The sequence below is a fragment of the Gadus chalcogrammus genome, chromosome 7, assembly GCF_026213295.1.
Source record: "Gadus chalcogrammus isolate NIFS_2021 chromosome 7, NIFS_Gcha_1.0, whole genome shotgun sequence".
NCBI lineage: Eukaryota > Metazoa > Chordata > Actinopteri > Gadiformes > Gadidae > Gadus > Gadus chalcogrammus.
In genome coordinates this window covers 19324277-19347307 of record NC_079418.1, presented here as the reverse complement: position 1 = coordinate 19347307, position 23031 = coordinate 19324277, and the positions used below count along the sequence as shown (strand labels likewise).

The following is a 23031-nucleotide window of genomic DNA, read 5'->3' as shown; positions in this document are numbered from 1 at the left end:
CGTTACAAGCCGTTTTGAAAATATGCCTCTTCTGACATCACAAGTGGGCGTGCCCACCTAGATGTGCGCTGGATAATTGAGCAACGCATACTTGTGATGTCAGAAGAGGCATATTTTCAAAACGGCTTGTAACGGCCAATCACACTCACACCTGGGGGTATCATATGTCACCTTTTAAATAAAAGGCAGGATAAAACACATTACCTCTTTTTTCACTTAGAATACCCTGAATGAGATGCTAACAAGACGTCCCTCTGCAGGTACAATGAGTTGATGACCGGGAAGCGTGCCAGGGTCATCATCGCCGTCCTATGGATCCTGTCCTTCGTGATCGGCCTCATCCCCTTCCTGGAATGGAACAAGAAGAAGGAGTCCTGTGACTCTACCCCCCCCGGCAACCATTCCGGGGCAGGCGCCCCCTCTGGTGGCGGCCGTGGCGGCTTGCTGAGCAGCTGCGAGCTGGAGTGCCTCTTTGAGAGCGTGGTGGACATGCACTACATGGTCTACTTTAACTTCTTTGTGTGTGTGCTGCTGCCACTGCTCATCATGCTGGGCATCTACCTGAAGATCTTCACCGTGGCCCGCAAGCAGATGCGCAAGATCGAGCTCAAGTGCGTGGGCAACGGCGACAGCCACCAGCACCACCGCACCCTGCTTCAGCGGGAGATCCGCGCGGCCAAGTCGCTCTCCATCATCATGGGGCTGTTTGCCCTGTGCTGGCTGCCCGTGCACGTGCTCAACTGCCTGAAACTGTTCTTCCCCAAACTGCATCGCCCGCAGATCTTGATGTACGTGGCCATCCTCCTGTCGCACGCCAACTCGGCCGTCAACCCCGTCATCTACGCGTACCGCATCCAGGACTTCCGGAACACCTTCCGCAAGATCCTGTCTCGTCACATCCTGTGTCGTAGGGAGGATCTCTATCGCAGCTCCAACGGGAACCAACGGCATAGGGACCAGGTGCAGAGCTCCGGGGCCCCCGGTGGGGAGGGGGGCCAACGGGACGGCTCCATCGCGTGTTGATTCTACTGTGGTTCAATCGTTTTGAGTTCAATTATCTGTGAGGTTGTTGGAAATGTTTACAGAACAAGACAGTGTGTGCTATGTGAAGGTTGAGTGGATTTTTTTTTGGATATGCCTTGAAATGTGGACACTAATTTATGCAGTGGCTTTCAAGTCGGCGAAGGAAGCTGTGTGCGAAATGTTTAGATTTTGTTTTGTGAAGGATTTAAATGTATTTTTTTTTTTTTCATGTTGAAGCTAACTGGATTTGCAGGGCTGTGAAAAAACAACGGGTCCAGAAGGATCTGCCACTTTGCGACGTTCTTAACTGCTAATCTTCCTGCTGAGTCCCATGTTTCCCACTGAAGATACAACACACTCCTCTAACATGGGCCGGGCCGGTGAAGATGTCTTGCGTTGTGTTTTTACGTGCTCATATTTAGTTATTTATTTATTGAAGTGTCCTATTCTTGAGAATATCAAGGTTAAAACTGAGAAATCTCAGAAACAGCAGTCATAAAAGACGACTAGTACCGTGACTTGTAGCTACAGGCTGCCAACAGCTGTGGGTATGGTGTTTGTAGGCCAAGTTATCATTCAAGACTGCCGACAGCCGACAGTGAGGGATGACGAAGGAACAGGGTATATGATAGGCTGGGAAGGATTTGAACACCTCTTATCCTGTGGGTTCAATAATGTCAAAAAAATACTTTTAAACAACAAACCTCAGGAAGTGGAAAACTGATTGTGCCATAAAGGATAACTATTTAGTCCACTAACGAGATGCCAAGTGCCAGGTTTTTGGTCAGACTTTAGCGAACACCAGAATATCCAAAAACCGCAATACGTAATAGTAGTGTTACTCCATCCCGCCCAAAGCTCAAAACGACCGAGAGCACTTCTGATGTGTTCGCTATGAATGTCTCTCTGGGTTGCTGACACGCCTTAGCAACTATGTTGACAACCCAAACACACACATATATTGAAGTTTTACAAATAAAGTCTCATTGGCTGTCATCCGGTCCACTGAGAAGCTTGCAACACATTGTGGTGGGAGTCACTTTGCCACCTTCATCCTGTCAATAACAGTGAAGTTGTCATTGAAACAAACAGAGCAGTCCCCCTTTCTCTCTGCCGCTCTATCTCTCCCTCGCACACACATCAGGGACCACATTGGTTACCTATTTGTGCAACAGGAAGAGTGCAACCTTTGTGGAACTGGCCCAAAAAGCGTGCCAACTGAAACCACTTCCTGACCCTTAATAGTGAACTGGGTTATTGTAAAGGCCCAGTCTTTCCCTCCACTGGGTATTCAGGAAGGAGGGGGGGCATACCGGGCCTTCATTTGTACCCGCAAATTATTTGAAATGGTTCAGTGATTTTCTCTTTATTCCCGGAATGAACTTACAATTGTAAGAAAATTAACTAATTCGTTTTACAAGAGTTCATGCGCTAATTTGAACCCCACATGCCAATGATTGTAATAAAGGGATGCCATAGTGCAGGTTCACTTCGTAACCGGGCTTATCTTGCGCATCACTACTACCTTTTACATCTAACTGCCCTAAATGTAAAAGGTTTCAAAACATAGAAATCTTCAGTTTCCCCCAAGCGACCCATTTCTTGCTTCTTTGTTCTCGTTATGGCGTTCTTTGTTGGTGACTCACAGGAGATTCTGGATTTTTACTACTCGATTGCATCACTTCTAAAAACCCCATTATCATAAACAAGGGCTAAAAACAACAAAGGCGTGTGTCGACATTCTAGTACATTCCAACAGAGTCGGCTAAACCGTGCAGTGTCATGTCAGCATCTTCTGTAATATCCACTAGTAAGAAACTACACCTTTCTAGCTATTGACGGGAGTGTGGTCTCTCTTACAATCCCAAATTCCGACAGAGAGGAACAGGCCCATCAACACTAACATTCCTGCCTTTTGTGTCCATGTGTTGCCACTTCGTCATTCCTAGTCAGGAAGATCCACTGAGGTCGCGCGCTGTTCTCTGAACAAAACCACAACTGTAAAACAATACTGCTATTTCAAATATACAAGCTGTATGTAAGGTGAATTATTTTGTTAATAAAGGCGATGTTTATATTGTTCCACAGCATTCTTTATTGTCAAGGAAATGTACATGTATATATAAAAAGAAACAAGGTTACATTGAAATTGTTGTGCATTAACAAGGTGCTTTAGCAAGTACAAAAGAAAAACATGTTATTTCCACAAGGAGCAGCTGACTCAGGAGCCCAGTGAAATCAAACGTCCCAGCTGTTTATTTAACCAGAACCCGACGAGGAACTGTTCCAGAAAACCCATCTGGAGTCCTTCAGCGAGAAGGAACCTCAGATTAGCGCCCTGCTCCTGGGTGTCACCCAGGTGTGTGCGTCGGTGCGTGTCCCGATCATTCACATGGTGGGCTGCGGGGGTAGGGACACGGGGCTTCGCGTGGGGGTTGGGGGGGGGGGGGTATCCAGATTGTTCCAGTGGTTCAGGTGGGGGTGGTGGGTCAGGAGGCAGCGCCCCCCCCAGCCATTAGGGTGGTGATGTGCTTGTCAGAGACGCTCTCCTGCTGGGTCAGCCCCATCGCCTGGCTCAGGTAGACGCCCAGGAGGTGCTTGCACTGGGCGGGGCCAACAGATTGACAGACAGACAGTCACCAGACAGACGGACGGAAAGGGCTTAATTAAACACACGGTGGAGTCTCCCATCTGTCCAAATCACATGTTGATCATGCGCTTTATATTCTAATGTCTGTTGACTGGTTGGTGAGAAGGATACATTGTACGGCTGATGCCAGCCAGTCTAATATGCAAATGTGAAAGACGCGTGTGTGTGCGTGTGTGTGTGTGTGGCCTATAGAGCGAGTGCTGTGTTGATCTACTGATACAGGGTTTCGGTAAATGCATGGGATGATTGAGAGTAGGCGACAGTCGTGGTCACAGTCAAATGAAGGCACCTAAGGCGTTGGATGTTGAAAGGCAGTAGTTCAGGCAGTGGAGGAGGTTGTCTGGCAACGAGGACGGGTCACCGCCAAAGAGGCCTAAACCTAAGCGCTATGTAAATGCAGTAAATTTACCGTTCTGGGTGAAATATGTTTTTAGAAGCTTTGTTGTGACACCGTCAATGTGTTCTGGGGCCATCCTGTGTGGGTGGGTGTGTATTAGCATGTTTACTCAAGTAACAGAGGGAGATTTAGTTCTATGTGTTAGATGGCTTACCACCGCGCCCCCTTATGATTAACCAGCAATGCTTAAAAGGGACGATATTATTTCTGCCACCAGGTGAGAGTGTGATAAGCCATTACAAGCCGTTTGGAAATCAGCCTTTGCCTGTGCTTTTTTTTTTTTAAGTGGTAGATGGTTACCTAGTTGTAAGGATGATGATGGATAGATAAGCTAATTGCCTACAGTCCACTGGGTAGCCTGGTAGACTTATTTATCCAGCATGCATCTAGGTGGAAACTCCCACTTGTGATGTCTCTAAAACACAGTAAAAGGCAGATTTCCAAATGGCTTGTAATTGCTTATCCCACTCACACCTGGGGGCAGAATCCCCTTAAAGGGGACATATTATACCACCAGGTGTGAGTGGGATTAGCCTTAAAAGCCGTTTCGAAAATCTGCCCCATGACATCACAAGTGGGCGTGTCCACCTAGATCTGTGCTGGATAGATGAGCAACGTTTACTTCAGTCCACTGGGTAGGCTGGTAGATTGATCTACCCAGCACAGATCGAGGTGGACATGCCGACTAGTGATGTCATATGGGGCAGATATTTGGAAGGCTTTGTAAGACTAATCACACTCACACCTGGTGGCATAATATGTCCCCTTTAAACTCCATTCCCACCTTTGGATGTCCCCATTCAACCTGAACGTGCCCCCCCCTGTGAGTGACATAGCTCCAAATAGACCATCGTTGTTTTGATACACACAACAGTGTGGCAAAGCAAGACGCCGCTCATAAAGTATATTCTAGAAGATTTATGCGTCGAAGAAATCCCCTCTCTATATATATATTTATATATATATATATAAAGCACGTGCCCTTCCGTGTGAATGTATTTCTCTGACCATCTCATCGTACTTGACAGTCGTTAAAAAATCCTCAGAGAATCAACACAGACCCATCGCGCTTGCTAACTCACTGGGGGGGGGGGGGGGAGGGGCGCTAGGCTAAACTTAGCTCGCAGCGCATAGCATAAACGAAGCCCAGGAATGCAATGCAGTGGGCTTTCTTTTATAACCCCTGTTGTTGTGGAGCACTATTTGGCGGGGGCGCATGGCTGGTGCGCGGCCAGGAGCCACACATCAGCACCCCCCTCTCCGTGTGCGGAGGCGCACGGAGAGGGGGGTGCTGATGTGTGGCTCTTCCAGCCGGCATCCTGCCTCCCCCGGGGGGGGGGGGGGAACGACCGGTCTTCCCGATCGCCCGTGGTCGGGAGGGCGCGGTCGTGTTCGGGGAAGCACAGCCGTGTTTTTTCAGCTTTGCCGTGGGCTGGCTGGAGACAACCTGGGTCAGCCAGATAACAACAGGACTCCCACGGCACTGAGGTTTCTCCCGGGTCGACATGCCTTAGCACGCGTACCCTCCCTCTCCTAAGATACCCCCACGACCCGAAACGCAGGCTTCCTCGGAAATGTGGCTAAAGACGTTAACTATTGCGTTGGGGCAGCTGTGTGTGTGTCTGTCTGTGTTTGTGTGTGTGGGTGTGCATGTGTTTGTGTGTGTGTGTGTGTGTGTGTGTGTGTGACGGTTGGATCAATGCATAGAGCATGCATACAGCGTTGGGGCAGCTGTGTGTGTGTGTGTGTGTGTGTGTGTGTGTGTGTGTGTGTGTGTGTGTGTGTGTGTGTGTGTGTGTGATGGTTGGATCAATGCATAGAGCATGCATACAGCGTTGGGGCAGCTGTGTCTGTGTCTGTGTGTGTGTGTGTGTGTGTGTGTGTGTGTGTGTGTGTGTGTGTGTGTGTGTGTGTGTGTGTGTGTGTGTGTGTGTGTGTGTGTGTGTGTGTGTGTGTGTGTGTGTGTGTGTCCCATCAGAGCTCACCAGAAGGCCGTCGTTCCTGCGGAGCACCGCGTAAGCGAAGGCGGGACATGGGCAGTAGTGGCAGGAGGTGAAGCAGGTGTACAGCCGGCCCGAGCCGCCCGTCACCTGAGCGGTGTGAACAAACAGGCCGTCAGTGGTCTCTATCCAGGCCACCTCATCCCCCAACCACAGTGAGAGTCAGGCGTGTAGAAGCGCTGATTCATGCAAAGCACATTTAAATTGGGCGAATGCGCTCAAATTTAAAACCCGCGAATCCGTTGGCCATCCCGGCTTCTGGGGCTTGTGAAAACAACCACCAGTTCCCCGCTCTTAAAAACCAATAGATGAGGGAGTGCCTGGATCTAAACACAATCTTTTTCATGACGCCCAGAGGTATAAACAAAAACCCTCTCTGTGCATCTCCCCGGACCGTCTACCTCCCCGACGAGTCCCGACACGCGCCCCCCCCCACCCTGTCACCGGTCCCCCTGACCGGCTGAAGGTGATGGGTTGGCCTCCCCGTCCTCCGCTGGGATAATTAACGACCTTGGACAGGCGGGATGCATTTTTTAAACAAGTCCAGCCGAGCGGGACTAATGAGCCCTCCGCTGACAGCCTCCCGCCCGAGCAGGGCTCCCGTTCTTGGCGGGGGGGGGCAGCGGTGACGTGAGACACATGGGAGAGCATGTCAGAGGAGCTCCTCCGCACCGTGATGTAACTAATGCCTCCCCTGTCCCTGCTCCATTATTCCCCCGAGCCCCCTCTACATCACCTTCGCCTGTGACCTTCCCAAGTAAAACATCTCATTTGTCCCGTGTGACGCTTCAACGTTAAATAAGTCACGAAGATCACCCCATCACACACAAAGCCTTCTTCGCCGTGCCACAAAGAAAGGGGCGGTCTGAGATCGTGATCACCAGCGGGAACAAGGCACAAGCCCCAGCACAGAGGCCCAAGCCAGGGACGCCGGCCAGCCTCAAGAGCACCGGACGCATTGAGAACCAGCTCACATTTTCGACTCCCCTTTATGTTCTGGATCGGGCATGGCAGAGTCACATGCCACACGCGGCGGCGGCCTATTTGGGATGCGACGGCACCAGCTGGCTGGTGCTTTGCTCCCCTCCCTGTGGGACCTCGACGAAACCCCAACGACCGCGGGAGGGATCCACAGCGAGCACTGTTAATCAAGTGGCCTTGCCCGGTCGCTGCAAAGTTGAAAACAAATAAATCAATAAATGGATGAATGGTATGAGTGACCACAGGGCCTCTCTTAGCGGGCCCAGGCCTGGGCAGTGGCCTCCGGTAGCCACGACTCTGGTTCTCAGGGGGGGGGGGGGGGGGTTGATATAAAACAGCACGTGAGAAATATGAATTGACATGGGAAGTTGTTGGCCGGATTACGTCGCCTCCGTTGTTGATGGAAGCATGCATAAATATTTGATCCGACTTGTATGCAATTTGCTGAGGCAGGCCGTTTTCACAATACAGTTGTCCCAAACACGTTTCCAAACGGGTCCAATGTGAACTTCGATTTGCATTCCAACCCGCCCGCTGTCCTCATAACAAGCGCCCAACGCCGGATTCAGCTGGTCACTCTTATCAATGTTTTGCTCGTTTTTCTTTCCAACAAAAAACAAGGGGAAAGTAGAGACTGGTGTTATTCATAACAAGTCTTATCTTAATTTGTGACTCGGTTGTAACGGGAAGTGTGACTGTACCCTTTGGTTTGCAAGATTTCCTTCTTGAGAAGAGGAGTATGCTGAGAAGACGACGCGGCTCATTGTAATGTTAATATCAGAGGATAAATAATAGGTTCATCCGTTTAATATCTCCAACATACCACATTGTGACCTGACATCCTCATCATACTAACATGTTAATCATATATAAACTCGATTTGTACTGTCAATTTGATTTATAGTCAAAATCAGCAAAAACAGCCCAGAAAAAAATCACTGGGAAAAACAACAAACTAATCGTCCTATATAAAACTACGAGCAGTAAATAGCCAAAGTCGTTCATCTTCTTCATGTATTCCTCTTCATGACGTTCCACCAGAGAGCCCTGACCGCATGAGAAAGTGATGGCTCACAACACTGGGGCTGGTCCAAAGCAAACAGCAGACGACATATCAGCAGAGGAACCCAGGACCAGGTGCTGAGACTGGCCTAGCACAACATGCAAAGAGCAGACCGCGATGCCAGTAAGGCCCTGCCCTCTGACTCATCAGGAAGCCCCTGCTATTGATAAGACGAGGAACCCACAAAGCCCCAGAAGAGTCAACTCTCTCTGTGCCTGAGTACAGCACGTACACGTGGTGTGCACCCACAGGCCGCTCTATCTGGAAGCTACGTTCCACAACAGTACAGATACGGGTCACCAGCAGGATGGGTGATCTCTTTGGGAACCGTTTGGATGTGGGCTTGTGATTGGATGAACCATCTGTTTATCACAACGTTTCTCATAGGACGCCGATTGGCCCGAACCACTTTGGTTCGTCCTCAATTGCACCTTGATCTTGCAATCTAGCTTCCTCACAAGATAAAGGGATGGGTGAAGCAAAGACATTTAAGTAACTACTTCCTTCATACATTAATAATGATTACTAATATACAGGGTCCATCATTTACTATTTAAACCATTTTCCTGATCTGGTAGGCTAAAAGATACATTTCTAAAAGGTACATTTGACCCAGGCTTATATACGTGCAGAAAATGTACAACATGTTTTCACTTTGTCATTCACTTTATATAAAGAACAATAACAATAACAATCTATCACAAAAATAACCAACGTTGGAAAGCCAGTGACCATAGTGTGCTGACGCATTTACAACTGACACATATTGTGTCAACAAGGCAAACAGGCAGGGTCACATAAAACACGTTTGACCACCTTAAGAGACCTACTGTACAGAGACATATTTCTGTTTCAATTGATATTCTATATTCTAGAGAGGTCTGCTCAAGGACTACTTTACCTACAGCACCACCCGTGTAAGACCTCCCTCATGACTTACACAGCAACTTGTAATGTTTGGACTTAAAGCCATCACTGACAGGTCCAGAGTTAGAGACCAATGATTTTGTTTCTGCGTCTAAATATGGGATTCCTCATATCTTTTTTTAGATTAAAAAAATAAAACACAAGCGACTAACATGAGAACCTTAATGCCAGAAATCAAGGTGGAATGACATTTATCTGTCCTTATCTGGTTGAAAACCTCCATTCTGCTTGGTCGATTATGGCATTCTACCGTCTTTCATTTCTGAATAGCTGTCCGCTGCCATAGATAACGGACTGCTGCTATGGATACAGTTCAATTTGTAGCGTAACAATCTTCTAAATCAATCAAATGAATTGCTGAGATATTGTGTGTCAAAGGAGGATAAGGTACAGCGTCGATATTAGGAAATGTTTGGGGTCTTGCTTCACCCTGGGTTTTTCTCGCCAAAATAACCTAAATTTTTCTTCATTAAAGAGGAATTCATAAGGACTTATTTAACTAAAGCGGCTATTAAATAGTAAAAAAATAAAGTCAAATGGGGAATCAGAGACAGAAGGAAGATAAATAACTGTGTCCCATGTGTGCAATTGAATACTTCTTACTGTAACAACACAATTCGTAGGGAAGACGTTTGTTACTATGCGTCACGTTTCAGAACAGCCGCTCATCATCACGGAAACAGATTCTTCATGTTCCTTTTTCTGCTTCTATGTTTTCTAAAGAATCTGATTAAGCATGAAGATGAGGAACCCACAAAACCCCAGAGAGTTCTCTGTCAACCCTCTCTGTGTCTCGGTACGTGACGATACCACTGAGTACAGCACGTACACGTGGTGTGCACCCACAGGCTGGCTGCTCTATCTGGAAGCTACGTTCCACACCGGTACAGATACAGCTCACCAGCAGGATGGGTGACCTCTTTGGGAACCGTTTGGATGTGGGCTTGTGATTGGATGAACCATCTGTTTATCACGACGTTTCTCATAGGACGCCGATTGGCCCAAACCACTTTGGTTCGTCCTCAATTGGACCTTGATCTTGCAATCCAGCTGCCTCACAAGATAAAGGGATGGGTGAAGCAAAGACATTTAAGTAACTACTTCCTTCATACATTAATAATGATTACTTACATACAGGGTCCATCATTTACTATTTAAACCATTTTCCTGATCTGGTAGGCCAAAAGATACATTTCTAAAAGGTACATTTTGACCCAGGCTTATATACGTGCAGAAAATGGGTACCTGTTTTCACTTTGTTATATAAATAAAGTTGCCTTGCCTTGCCTTGCCTTGCCTTTGTCATTCACTTTTTATAAAGAATAAATATAACAATCGATCACAAAAATAACCAACGTTGGAAAGCCAGTGACCATAGTGTGCTGACACATAACAACACAAGTTGTTATTCTAACTTCATAAACCACAGAGCATTGGCTGGACAGGGCCCCAGTTAAAGCTACATTGCATATAAAACAACTGACACACATTGTGTCAACAAGGCAAACAGGCAGGGTCACATAAAACACGTTTGACCACCTTAAGAGACCTACTGTACAGAGACATATTTCTGTTTCAATTGATATTCTATATTCTAGAGAGGTCTGCTCAAGGACTACTTTAACTACAGCACCACCCGTGTAAGACCTCCCTCATGACTTACACAGCATCTTGTAATGTTTGGACTTAAAGCCATCACTTTTTAGATAAAATAATAACACTACAACCGACTAACATGAGTACCTAAATGCCAGAAATCAAGGTGGAATGACATTTATCTGTCCTTATCTGGTTGAAAACCTCCATTCTGCTTGGTCGATAAAGACATTCTACCGTCTTTCATTTCTGAATAGCTGTCCGCTGCCATAGATAACAGACCGTTGCTATTGATAAGAATTACATTTGTAGCATAACAACTTTCTTGATCAATCAAATTAATTGTGAGTCAAGTTAGAATAATGTGCAGCGACAATATTGTGAAATATTTGGGGTCTTGCTACACCCTGTCTGGATTTTACTCGCCATAATGACCGGCTCCCAGTAACTTATCTATTACTAATTACATTTTTCTTCATTAAAGAGGAATTTATAAGGACTTATTTGACTAAAGCAGCTATTAAATGGTAAAAATGGGGAATCAGGGACAGAAGGACGATAACTTTGTGTCACGTGTAATATGCATTGATTTCTTCTACCGTTAGAGCACAATTTACAGGAAAGACGTTGTTACTAAACGTTTCTCAACAGCTGCTCATCATCATTGAAATAGATTCTTCATGTTCCTGTTTCTGCTTCTATGTTTTCTAAGGAACTGCATTCAACGAAACTACATGTCTTCTTTTAACTTTTATTGTTGCTGGCTATTTGCCTAAGCTTGAAGAAGCGGGCTTTTAACCAGAAAACCCTGAGAACTATGACCAGGAAGGTGGAAGGATCCCAATGGGAAGCAGGCAACAAGGCAAACAGCCAGATACACAGCCCCAATGGACATTAGGGATTCATAATAGTTGCATAATTTAAATGCTAACTCAGTTTAAACAATCCAACAAACAAATACACAATAAACCAGAACATTTTCAACATGACACTGTATCTTTTGGAAAAGGGAACACAAACATCTTGAATTGGGCAAAGGTGGGTGCACTTCAGGGTTGACAAAACGGATACAATCTTTAAATAAACTTTTTTGAATTCATTTACAATGAATGCCGGTGGACCCCAAATACCATTTCAGCCTAGGGATATAAGGAACAATTAACAAAGGTATGACTGAATTGTATCCAAACCCAAAGGAGAGCTCCGGCCCGAATGTAGGCTGATTATTTAGGGCTTTTATTGAGATGAAAATGAAAAGAAGGAAATGTGAGTCAGAATGACAATGAGTCCCTGTGGACTGATACAGTGTCTATGAAAGCCTAATGACCTTCAATTGAGACAATTGAGAAATTAGAAAAAAAATTGAGAAGTTTTCTTTCAGTATTTTTTTTCACACAAAGATCTGTTTCAATAGTCAGATTGGAGTTTACTTTCGTTTTAGATAAACACAGACATCGCCTCAGGCTAGTCTTGGTGGAGTAAGAAATGAAACAGTGATATGGGTTGATATGAGACTAACATCAACAACCCCATGCTATTAATTCTAGCAAGGTATGCAATGTATTCGTCATTATACAGTGCCTATCCCATGTATTTGGAATTTTGAACAGTATTACATACAATAGTGATAATCATGCAGACACGTGAGATAGCAAATGCTAGCCTTAACTAGTTTGTTAAATAACTAACCTCATTAGTACGTTATCTAAGAAAAGGCACAGAATATGCATTTAAATAGTTATCAAATACTTGAAGATATATGGTAAATGAGACTTGAATACTGGTAACATCGCCTTCATTTTTTTTTTTTTTTTTTTTTTTTTTAATAATACAAACTGGGCACTAATATTTAACTATTTTGGATAAAAGATGGCAGTAGGCCCCAGCGAGAATTGAACTCACGACCCCTGGTTTACAAGACCAGTGCTCTAACCTCTGAGCTATGGAGCCTGGGTTGCCTAGTCTGTTTGGACACACCTTAAACAAAGTGCAGAACCAAGAGGCCAACAGCGCAACACCAGCAGGCGGAGGAGTTAACAGTATGGTCACAGCTAGTTCTGCATTTAATCATATTTCTTATGAAATACAGTACAGTCAACTCATAGATACAAGAATCCTATCTTTGTGTTGCCTTGGTAGATCAATAGATCCGTCCAACTCTCCCTGACCCAATATAAGCTGAGAGTTGCAGAAACCAGTGGTGGAACACAGATCTTTTACTATTTGCAAAAGTAGTAATACCTCCCTGTAGAAATACTTATAGGTAAAAGTCCTGCATGGAAAATGTTGCTTGCATAAAAGTACAAAAGTATAAGCATCAAATATTATTAAAGTACCAAAAGTGAAAGAAGGCTACTCATTATGCAGAATGGCCTATTTCAAAACATAAATTATATTATTAAATACAAAGTTGGATTAATGTATCCTGGGCTTTATTGATCGAATTATAAAGCTTCATTGAAATGATAATATGATTACATAATTGGTTATATTTTTTATTGTTATTCATAATCTGCAAAAAAACTTGTTAATAAAGAGGTCAGACATAGTAGAGTAAAAAGTACAATATTTGCCTGTGAGATGTAGTGGAGTACAAGTATAAGATAAGCAGACAAAAGAAGTACAAGAACCTCAGATTTCTACCCGAGTACAGAACCTAAGCAAATGTACTGAGCTACATTCCGGCAAAGACACGGAGACATACAGGGAAACTAGTGTACTATCTAATGTGGGTGAAAAAAACAATGCCGACCTGGTACACTTTGCGTCCACTGGGTGAGGACAGACAGGTGACCGAGTGCTTGTCCACTAGGTCCAGCGCCTGCAGCGCACAAGAGCCAAAGACAAACTTAAGCCTGAAAGAAAGTGGAGGTGAGCATCAGGAGAACATATTCATCTGGATAGTTTACACTGCCACCATAATGAGCTTGCCATGCAATTGAATGGCATTATGTACAATCCTTATCACTTGAATAAATAGTTTGAAATAAGACGGGAGGTACAACGCATAATTCAATAAATAAAACTGATTAGTTTACCAAGAATGTGCAGGATTGACTTGGGGTAAGGGTGTAATTGTGGTCACGCCACTTCAGTCTACAGTCTACCTGCAGGCATCCTTGATCAAGTTGCCTCACTTAGATTTTTAGCTACTAGCGCTGACTTATAGTGATTAATAAAGAAATAAACTTTAAAGCGGCTTTGGATAAAAGTGTCACAGAGTAACCTAGTCATCTATGATACTAGGTCACAAACAAGACTGTAAAGTAAAACCAGTCTAGACTAATCTCGGACCACGGTTCGGTTCCAAGGGAACAAATATGTGGTCTAGAAAAAGTGGTGGTAAAAGTGGAAACGCCGATGTGAGAGCGACACTCAAGGTCATCCCTCAAACGAAAGTCATCCTGCCTCACAGACAGGAAGTGGTCATGTTGATCTACACGTGGAGCAATACTGTGCCTCCCTAGTCACACAACCACGCATGCAGTTCTGCAGGAAATGTCTTGACAAAAGGACAATAGCGTGGTGCACTGCCATTGCATTGTGTCTTTGGATTGTCACTGTGTCAACACTGAGCTGGTAAAAAAAGAATCAAATCATGCCGGTCAGCGAACAAGTCAGCCCATCCATGGACATGGACAAGGTTGTTGTTTTTTTAATCAATCTGCCATCCAGACCTCAGTGGTCTTCCGTCCAAGCAAAAAAACAGATTAGTGCAAGTGCAAACTAAACACATTACTTGTGGGATAACGCATTACCAGAAGCCGTATTAACAACCCCTTCGACTATACTTACACAAGTTCAGCTAAGAATACACACCCAGTACTGTAAGCACTGATACTTACGCAATCAATAGGTCATCAGGTACTGCAAGGTAAAGACGAGAGAAAAATAATGTAAAACACCTTTGTTAACAATGGCAGATTGTTTTTTCACAATTACATAGGTTGAGTCCAAAAGCATGCAGATCACCATTCTGGTAGTAATGGGATGTTTTATATTATACAAACAAGAAGTTGAGTCACAGATTTTGTTGAGACCCAAGTCATTAATCATGACACATCTACGTCAAATAACTGTAAATAAATAACTATAAGGACATAATAATTGTATCATGGCAATTTATTTTAAGTCAAGATGTTAATTTATGTGAAAAACAACATCTGAATCCTTATCGAATATATGGCAATAATCTCAATTGGAGTTAAATTATCCAGTTGTAAACCATGGTTCAATCTCCTCTACTGCAGCACCCCCTACTGGTACATCTCAGACGCTTCACTGACCTTTCGCTACCTAAATAAACTACTGAAGTTATGGCTATGACATTTACGTCGCAGTTCTGTGACCGTTGATAGGATTTTAAATGTATCTGAATAATTAACGTTTTGGTAATTGTGTAGCCTTTTAGCTTCGAGTTTGTAACGTTTAGGTTGAGGTTACCAAGAGTGACACGCTAACATCAAAATGTTACGGTAAACGCTACGTTACCATTATAACGTTACTAATAGGACGTATTAGTTAGCAATTTAAGACACTAAACAGTACTGTCCTTACTTTGTGACTTTTCTTCATATATTTTCTGAATGTCTTTAAATAACTGTTCAGCCACTGCAGGTAAAAAAGAGCGCATTGCTTACAGGAACTCTTCAGATTTACTTGCGGTATCCTGACCAATAGGCGGCTCGTATATTACGACGTTTCCTGTCTACATTTTATTCCAAAGTAAAAGCCTGAGGCACGATCGAAATGTCATAATAAAAGTTTGGTCTTACGTTGCAAAAATAAAGATTACGTTTTGGGGGCTTAAATTCAGGATATTGGTGTATGTAATGGTGCAAACTTTCTTTTTTTTTTGCTTCGGCAGGCCTCGCATCAGGACAACGGCATAATTTGCACCCTCCATTAAAAAAAGGGGAATAGTTAAATACTCAAACTAAGATAAATAGCAAGTTAATACTTTTGCCAATCATTTAGGAGGCACATACAAGTAACCTACCTAAGATACTTGAGTAAAATACTGAATAGGGTGTATTTATGTATGCATGTGAATTGAATAACAGAGACCATTTTCAGAGGTGGAGAAGTGATCCACTTTATTTGATTGGTCTGAATTCTTGTAATAGACTACCAAGAGACATTGTGCGATACGAACATTGCATTTCAACATCATAGGATATATGGGTTATTTCAAGTCTCAATTTCAGAAAGTCACCACTGCGTGTTTGATTGTGAGCTGAAAAGACGCTTCAATTTAGTTTCGGCTTCATTTTCATTTTTTTGTCTTTTTAAGATTCAAGTTTGTAAACTTTATTTTCGTCATTGCCATTGTAAACACATAACACCCCGTCAATACGGGATGAAATACATTGATGGGGAAAATCATATAACGGGGGGGGGGAGGAGCTAGAATTCAAAATCATGACGAGAACGAAAAAAAAAGGATCAAGTTTAGAGCAGATTGGTTGTCTATAATATAACACGGTAGGATTTCACATATTTGACAAAAAAAGAGGCTTAACCAGAAAGGAGCGTAACTGCCATTATAAATTATGACCTAGCGTTAATACTTGAAAGCTTCATGCTTGTGGATGGGGGGGGGGGGTTAAAATGCTATCAACCCAGGATCCAGAGAAGAGATTAAGGTGACAAGGGTCTTAAAAATGACAACGACAGCAACTCCCGGAAAAAAAAGTTTAATAAAAGAAGGGACCATACACTAATCGAGACCGTGAAGCAAGTTTCCTACTGGAGAAAAAGAAAGATATGAAGCACCAGCTACTTATAGAGAAGGCCGGAAGTCCAAATATCCGTCTCTCTAGCGAGCCGCGTAGGGATATTTAAAGCACACCTCAGTAAGCTCCTGTGGCGGAGGCTAAATAAGTTACACAACAGGTAGTATGGCCTTTTGTTGACAAAAAGCCCCAATGCAAAACAAAAAAGTGCAACGGTGCAGCGACCTTTTTCACGTTTGGTTAGTTTAATTTTTTTGTCCAACGGAAAGATAATACCGAGTTCAGTTTCAGATGACTGTCTTGACAGTATAAAAAAAAGGGGGGACTACATAAAAGAAAAGGAACGTACAAATATCAATAAACACCAATGTATATCTCTGAGAAAATTTATTAAAGCTGCCTTGTTTTTCAAGCCGCCAGGGATGGCATACCCTCTCACGAAGGAAAAAAGAAAAGAAAAATAGATTTCTTCTCTTGCAATATTTTCACGTTGACTACGTTTCAGAGAGCATCCAATTTGTGCAATAGTGGGAGACTTTACTGCTTCATGTTATAAAAAACCCAAAACATAGACAATGTCAGCTCACGTTCATAATTCAGATCAATGCAGGGCCCAAGAAGTTGTCTTCAAGAATATCACTGTCGGCAATATTAAGCTTATCATTGACTTTCACTTTTCATACTCTTGACACCAGTGTTTCTAACTCGCACCAAAGATAGTTTCCCTGACTGCAAAGTGGGTAACACAAGTTGACTTTACAGGTCGGTTCTTTCAATGAATTGTCCCAGATGTTGTAGTGAAATGTAAGTGTGTCCGGTGTGTATCTGTATGTTTCACTAATGTACAAGATGTTGAGAATCTGGCGGTTTTTGGTGGGCAGGGGGCCAGCGCGTCTCTGTGCTCCACAAGCACAATCAAGTATATCCCTCAGGTCCACCTCTCCCTCGATGCATCACAAGAGGAAACGCGTTGTGTGTGTGTATGCGTTAATGTGTGTCTGTATGTGTGTGTGTGTGTGTGTGTGTGTGAGAAGAGGGGGTGGAAGATGTTTCAAGAGGGAGACCGTCTGTGATACCAAAAAGACTGCGATGCTCCTCCTCCTTCTCCTCTTCCCCATTTTAAAGTGGATCAATTTTAAAAAGCAACATTAAAATAAGAAATCAAGTTACGAAAAAACACTGCAAAAAGCTGACTATTTACATACAATGATTTTCTCAAAAGACAAGGTGTATCTTTACAGAAATCAAACAAAAAATTCAGAAATTGTCTCTTGTGTCATTTCCTTTTCTCCATTTTAATTTTTTTTGTTTTTACATAAGTTCTTCATCTTTATTTTGTTACTCATAAAATCCTCTTAGTTACCCCCTACTCCCCATCATCCCCTCCTCCTCTGCCTGGCTTTGCCAGTGCTCACAGAAAAAAAACAGTCTTTCCTGAAAAGACCTGGCCGGGTAACGAGCCACAGCTGCTATTCCTGACAGCTGTCACCAGGGGGCGCCATCGGACCCAGAAAAAAATAAACAACATCGGATGCCATCCCCTTGCGGTCAGTGGCCGCACTCACCAGTGAGTGAGGCCAGATCTAGAGAGTGGAGGTGAGGGGAAGGTGGGCAGGATAAGCTCTCTCTCTCTCTCTCTCTCTCGCTCCCTCCCCGGTTCCACTGGGTTTCCTGGGCGTTTCAGTTGGGGAGAGGGGGGGGGGGGGGGGGGGGGGGTGGGCGGTTGGAGGCCCGCTCAGTCGTCGCTGTCCGACAGCGTCTCGTACTGCTCTGACAGCAGAGGCTCCCGCTCCCACACCCTCTGCTGCTGCTGCTGCTGTTGCGCCGTGGGGCCAGCAGGGGGCGGTGGAGCCAGCTGCTGCTGCTGCTGGCTCTGGATGGCCGGAGAGGCGATGGAGGTGGGCGGCATGCGCATGGTCAGTGGGTTGTAGGGGAACTGCATGGAGCCTGGAGCAGAGCAGGAGGAGAGGAGTTCATTTTGTTAACATTGTTGTATTTCTAGTGAGCTAGAGTGAGATAGAGAGGCCGGTATGGGAGAGAGAGTGGAGGACATGCAGCAAATGAGCCCGGTGAATGGCGACCGGCGTCCCTAGTGTTTAGCGCTCTGCACAGCCACCCCAGACGGCCAGCAGGGAATACGTCTAAATGCATGTACGTCCTTATTTGACACTTTCGTATGGTTAAACATGACTATAAATCATTATTACAACGTTTATAGGTCATAAAAAATCGAAAAAGCATGATGGGTGTCTCCTACCTGTGGACGAGGGCCGGTCCTCCCAGGGCCAGCCGGCGGCGGCCTGGCGGGTGTAGTCGCCCTCGGAGTGGACGGAGGACACGGAGGATGGCCGCTCCGCCCCGGCGTAGCCCTGGCCTAGGTTGGGCGACTTGGACTTCCGGCTCGCCGCCTTGCTCTGCGGTTTCTGCTTACCTGTGTGGTCGGGGCACGGAGAGCAGCGTTCAGCAGAGCAGAGCGCAGCTGGCTCCAAAGCTGGTGCGTCGCCAATAAATGTCCACAACCCCCCAAACAATAGTTCCGCTAAACAATCCTTAAGCAGGTCGGCTTGTACCCATATTTCAAATTAAAAGAAAATGCTGAGAACAGTAAATATATAATGATATATTTAAATGATCCAAAACACTCTTACTCTTATCAATCTTAAACTATTCTAATGAATTTAAATGATGTGACTGTCTCTGAAGGCAGCTACAGTTAGCAACCTGACTAATACAAACTGTCATTTGGCCCCTCTAAGGAGATTCATGATGGAAGTTGTGTGTCAGATTGTATCTTTTGACCTGCCAATATGGGAGCGTCTCCCAGCCATGCGGTTAATATTATTAATATAGGATCCAGAATTATTTTACTGCCAAATGTGTGAATCTATCCAGCTTTGGCTGGTGTGTGCTCCGGGAGCCTGTGTGAGTTTGCGTCAGAGAGAGATAGGCGTTGCCCCCCTCACCTATGCTAGGTGAGCGATTAGCATCCTGGCGGCCCTCGCTGTTGGCCGGCTGTGAGCCGGGCCCCCCCTGGTGGTCCTGGTCCGGCCGGTCCTCCAGGTTGCCCATCAGGGCCTTGCGGATGATGTCCTCCAGACCCAGGTTGTTAGCCGGGTCGCTGAACGAGTGGTTCCGGGCATTGATGCTGCCTGCAGGGTACCAGGCACCAGGGTAGCCACACAGAGAGAGAGAGAGAGAGCATGAGGCAAGCCAGCTCCTCTAGTGGTTCAGGTGTTCCTAATCTCTAGCCGTCCTACTAGGTTAATCAGAACTACGGGGGGGGGAGACGGCACAGAGCTCGGGACCCGGAAACCAGAAAAAGGTTTACTCTACCAAAGACGAAGCGATTTGCGCGAATGGACGATGCTGATTCTAACAACTGTATTTCTACAGTGGACAGTCTAGGTGGTGTTGATTTGAAACCTTTACAGACACTTTCTCACTGTTCACAAGTGCTGGTCGACTTTGTGTTCACCATTACTAGCCGATGACACGCCTACAGATCCCCGTTATTTACCTGAGCTGGTGACCGCAGGCAGGTTGAAGATCTCGGTGCCTGGCTGTGCGTTTCCTGTAAGACAAATTGTAGGAAGGATTGATAAAGACGGATCAATAAATCACGATTTTGTATGAGTAAATGCGTAAAGGTATGTGTATGTGTGTGCGTCAGTGATGGAAATTAACTTTTTTGCCCACCAGACACTGTGGCAGGTAGATTTAAAAATCTACCAGCCACTCATCTTTTTTACCAGCCACTTTTTATACGCTATATATTTTTTTAATAAATGCAGACATTTTGAACAATATAATAGTAACAATAGATAAGAAAAGTGTTTTTCATGCCATCTTTTATTCCATCAGAAGTGATTTTTACTGTAAGAAATTTCTACCAAGGAACCGAGTTGAAAACGTTACTCTTACCGATAAACAATACACAGGTATCTGCCATGTTAAGTCATGTTTATTTCAAAGGTGTTACGATGACAAGTTTGGGGATAATTCATCTATACAAAGTATTTTAAATAAAAAACAAATTGAAATATTAAGAATAAAACAACATGCATGGCTACACCATCATAAGTCAATTTGGTTTTTTATATTTAAATGCGACTGCATACAAATTTGTAATTCCGTAAAACATTTTTTAAAAGTGTCTCAAAAAGGGGGCATGTCCGGGCAAAAGAGGACACATGGTTAGGCCTACCCTACGTACGGGAAACACATTTGATTCCTACCTGTAACAATGTTAAAAAGCGGCCCAAATTGGTGGGCGCTATCCTGGTAATTTCTCTGCGTGAGAAATACGATGTGTGGCGTGTGATCGTGTGCACGGGTTGAATTCATGGGGCAAGCCCCAGGAATCTCCCACCTCCGGCTTCCATGAAAGAGAACCAAACTAATTCACACAATAGCGTTCATGCAAATCTAGCATTAAAGGTTCATTTTAAGGAAGTTCTCTCCAGTCAAGCTGAGGGTTGTTCGCTAGTAGTAGTGCTTTAATTGGCAGAGAATTCTGAGAAATCAGAAATGCTGACTAAATTCTCAGAATTCTGACACTGCCAATGATTGCGCGCTTCCATACCGCTCTAGATTCCCCCACCCCCACACAGATCTTTTCGATGCGACACACTAGGGCTGAACGATCTATCGTTTTCGACCGAAAATCGCGATCTCAAGCATTACGATTTTGGGATCGTCAAAGCTGCGTTTTTTTTAAATTTTATTTATTTTATTATATATTTTACAAAAGTGCAATTATTTTGATGCTGATGAGCCATTGAAGCAAGTTTACTTAAGAAAGAGGGCTCCCTTTTTATTTGACTTTTTTGGTTGTTGTTTCTTAGGTAGTTGAATAAACAGTCTTGCATTTGAAATCTGTTGCCAGCAGTTTTCATTATTGCATTACCTTAATGGAATTCCTTGGTTATATTAATTTATACTGAAACTTGATTTAAAGAAAATAAATCGTGGTTGAAATCGAAACCGCAATCTCTACCAGAAAAATCGCAATTTCAATTTTTTCTTAAAATCGTTCAGCCCTACGACACACCCATCGTCTTCTTCCGAATTGCGTGTGTCCCACGCCGAATGCGTGAGACTTGAGAGCTGTTAGTTACCGGTATATTATCCCGGATGTTGACAGTCGCAGTTCAGCAGGAGAGGCGTAGAAGAAGAAGGGGGCCGGATGTTCACAGTAATGGTTGTGGAACTGTGCAATTCAATACGAATGTATAGAATATGCAAATTTGATCGGACCTGACTGGAAAGTATTACCCGACACAGTGGCGGGTGAAGTGACACAATTCAAACCATACAAATCCAACCGCAAATGGCGTGTGGCGGGTGTTCATTTCCATCCCTGGTGTGCGTGCATGATGTAATGCGAAACAAAAAGAAGGCACACTTACCAACATCAGAATCCCCGACACCAGAGGAGTTCAATTTACGGAAGATCTCTTGCTTCTTGGACTTCACCATGGGAGAGGTGTTCTCCAGCTTGGTGAAGAAGGAGGGCAAGTAGGACATGTTCCCCGGAGAGCGGGAGTCACTCCTGGAACCAGAGGGAAGGCACCGAGGTGTCAATGATGAATGGGTGTACATGGGAGTCGATGATGAGTGAGTGAGTGAGTGAGTGAGTGAGTGAGTGAGTGAGTGAGTGAGTGAGTGAGTGAGTGAGTGAGTGAGTGAGTGAGTGAGTGAGTGAGTGAGTGAGTGGTGCAGCCTATAACAATTTAAGAGTTTAAATTCACATTTACAGTTAAACCTAAAAGTGTGAGTTGTTATTTATAAATATATTTTCATGGGATTTGTCCTCGTGGGATCTATCCTTTACACTGTTAAGATTTCTTACCAACAGCAGACCGCGGATCAATTGATTCATTTCATCGCTAGGGTTTCATCCTAGTCTCTTTCACTACGAGCCCGCTCTTGGTCCCCTGAATCCTCCCTACCTGATCTCCGGGTTGTCGTTCTGCCTCCTCTGGGGGGCCGGAGGGCCAGCCGCCTCCTGCTTGTCCTGGTAGCTCTGAGGCGGGGAGATGGGCTCATAGTTCTCCATCTGCCGGCCGCGCTCCGGAGACTTCCCGGGTCTGGCAGGGAGAGCAGAGCAAAACACAGCGAGTTGGATCAATGCACCAGCCGGGACACAAAGACAACGAGGGGTTCCGGTGTTTGCTCCAACAGGGTGGCCGAGGGGGGGGGGGGTACCTGGCTCTGGGCTTGTCGGGAGCGTTTTCCGGGGACACCCTGTTGGAGGGCCTCTGGTGGTGGGGGGCCTGGTTCTCTGGACTGTAGCGGCTGGGGGCTTTGACCCGGCTGGAGGTGGACACCAGGGGCGCCGAGCTCTGGAATGTGCTGGAGGCAGAGGAGGCCGGAGGGTCCTGGTTCCGGGCAAAGTCCTGGGTGATGATGTGCTGTGGGAACAATATGTGAACAAATATGGAAATTAAATTAAGAGCAATAGATGCAATAAAAGAGTGCTTTTCAAACTGGATGGCTACAAAACAACTTCATATTATCTTTTTATGTCTACATAAATATATATATATACACACACAAATCTACCTATCTATCAAACTGTATGCATGCCTTGTCTGTTAATTTGTAACTTGATCATTAGCAACTTTGCATCCGTCAAGAATATACAGAGATAGATGGAT

At 44.7% G+C, this 23031-nt stretch overlaps 3 protein-coding genes and 1 non-coding gene across 10 annotated transcripts in view; 1 reads left to right on the top strand and 3 right to left on the bottom strand.

Moving 5' to 3' along the window:
• Positions 1-3417, top strand: part of adora2b (adenosine A2b receptor) — a 10135-nt gene extending 6718 nt beyond the window's left edge. The window contains exon 2 of one of the 2 annotated variants that reach the window (XM_056594322.1): positions 261-3417. In XM_056594322.1, coding sequence (XP_056450297.1) covers positions 261-1023 — 763 coding nt within the window. In that variant the 3' untranslated portion in view covers positions 1024-3417. The remainder of the gene's footprint in view (positions 1-260) is intronic. The other variant, XM_056594321.1, reaches the window with a different exon arrangement.
• On the bottom strand, positions 3109-18079 carry zswim7 (zinc finger, SWIM-type containing 7). Its single transcript, XM_056594323.1, has 5 exons — positions 15195-18079; positions 14483-14504; positions 13390-13492; positions 6056-6160; positions 3109-3626 (listed from the first exon to the last, which is right to left on the bottom strand). The coding sequence occupies exons 1-5, from the start codon at positions 15268-15270 to the stop codon at positions 3513-3515; spliced, it is 420 nt and encodes a 139-aa protein (XP_056450298.1). The 5' UTR covers positions 15271-18079; the 3' UTR covers positions 3109-3512.
• trnat-ugu (transfer RNA threonine (anticodon UGU)) lies at positions 12515-12587 on the bottom strand. The gene has a single exon. It is a non-coding gene; the product is annotated as a tRNA-Thr (tRNA).
• The window catches only part of ncor1 (nuclear receptor corepressor 1), a 50542-nt gene continuing 45582 nt past the window's right edge, over positions 18072-23031 (bottom strand). For all 6 annotated transcript variants that reach the window (XM_056594311.1, XM_056594313.1, XM_056594314.1 and 3 more), the window contains 7 exons: positions 22580-22785; positions 22324-22461; positions 21781-21923; positions 19890-19943; positions 19336-19521; positions 18630-18803; positions 18072-18319 (listed from right to left, as the gene is read on the bottom strand). In XM_056594311.1, coding sequence (XP_056450286.1) covers positions 18108-18319; positions 18630-18803; positions 19336-19521; positions 19890-19943; positions 21781-21923; positions 22324-22461; positions 22580-22785 — 1113 coding nt within the window. In that variant the 3' untranslated portion in view covers positions 18072-18107. The remainder of the gene's footprint in view (positions 18320-18629; positions 18804-19335; positions 19522-19889; positions 19944-21780; positions 21924-22323; positions 22462-22579; positions 22786-23031) is intronic.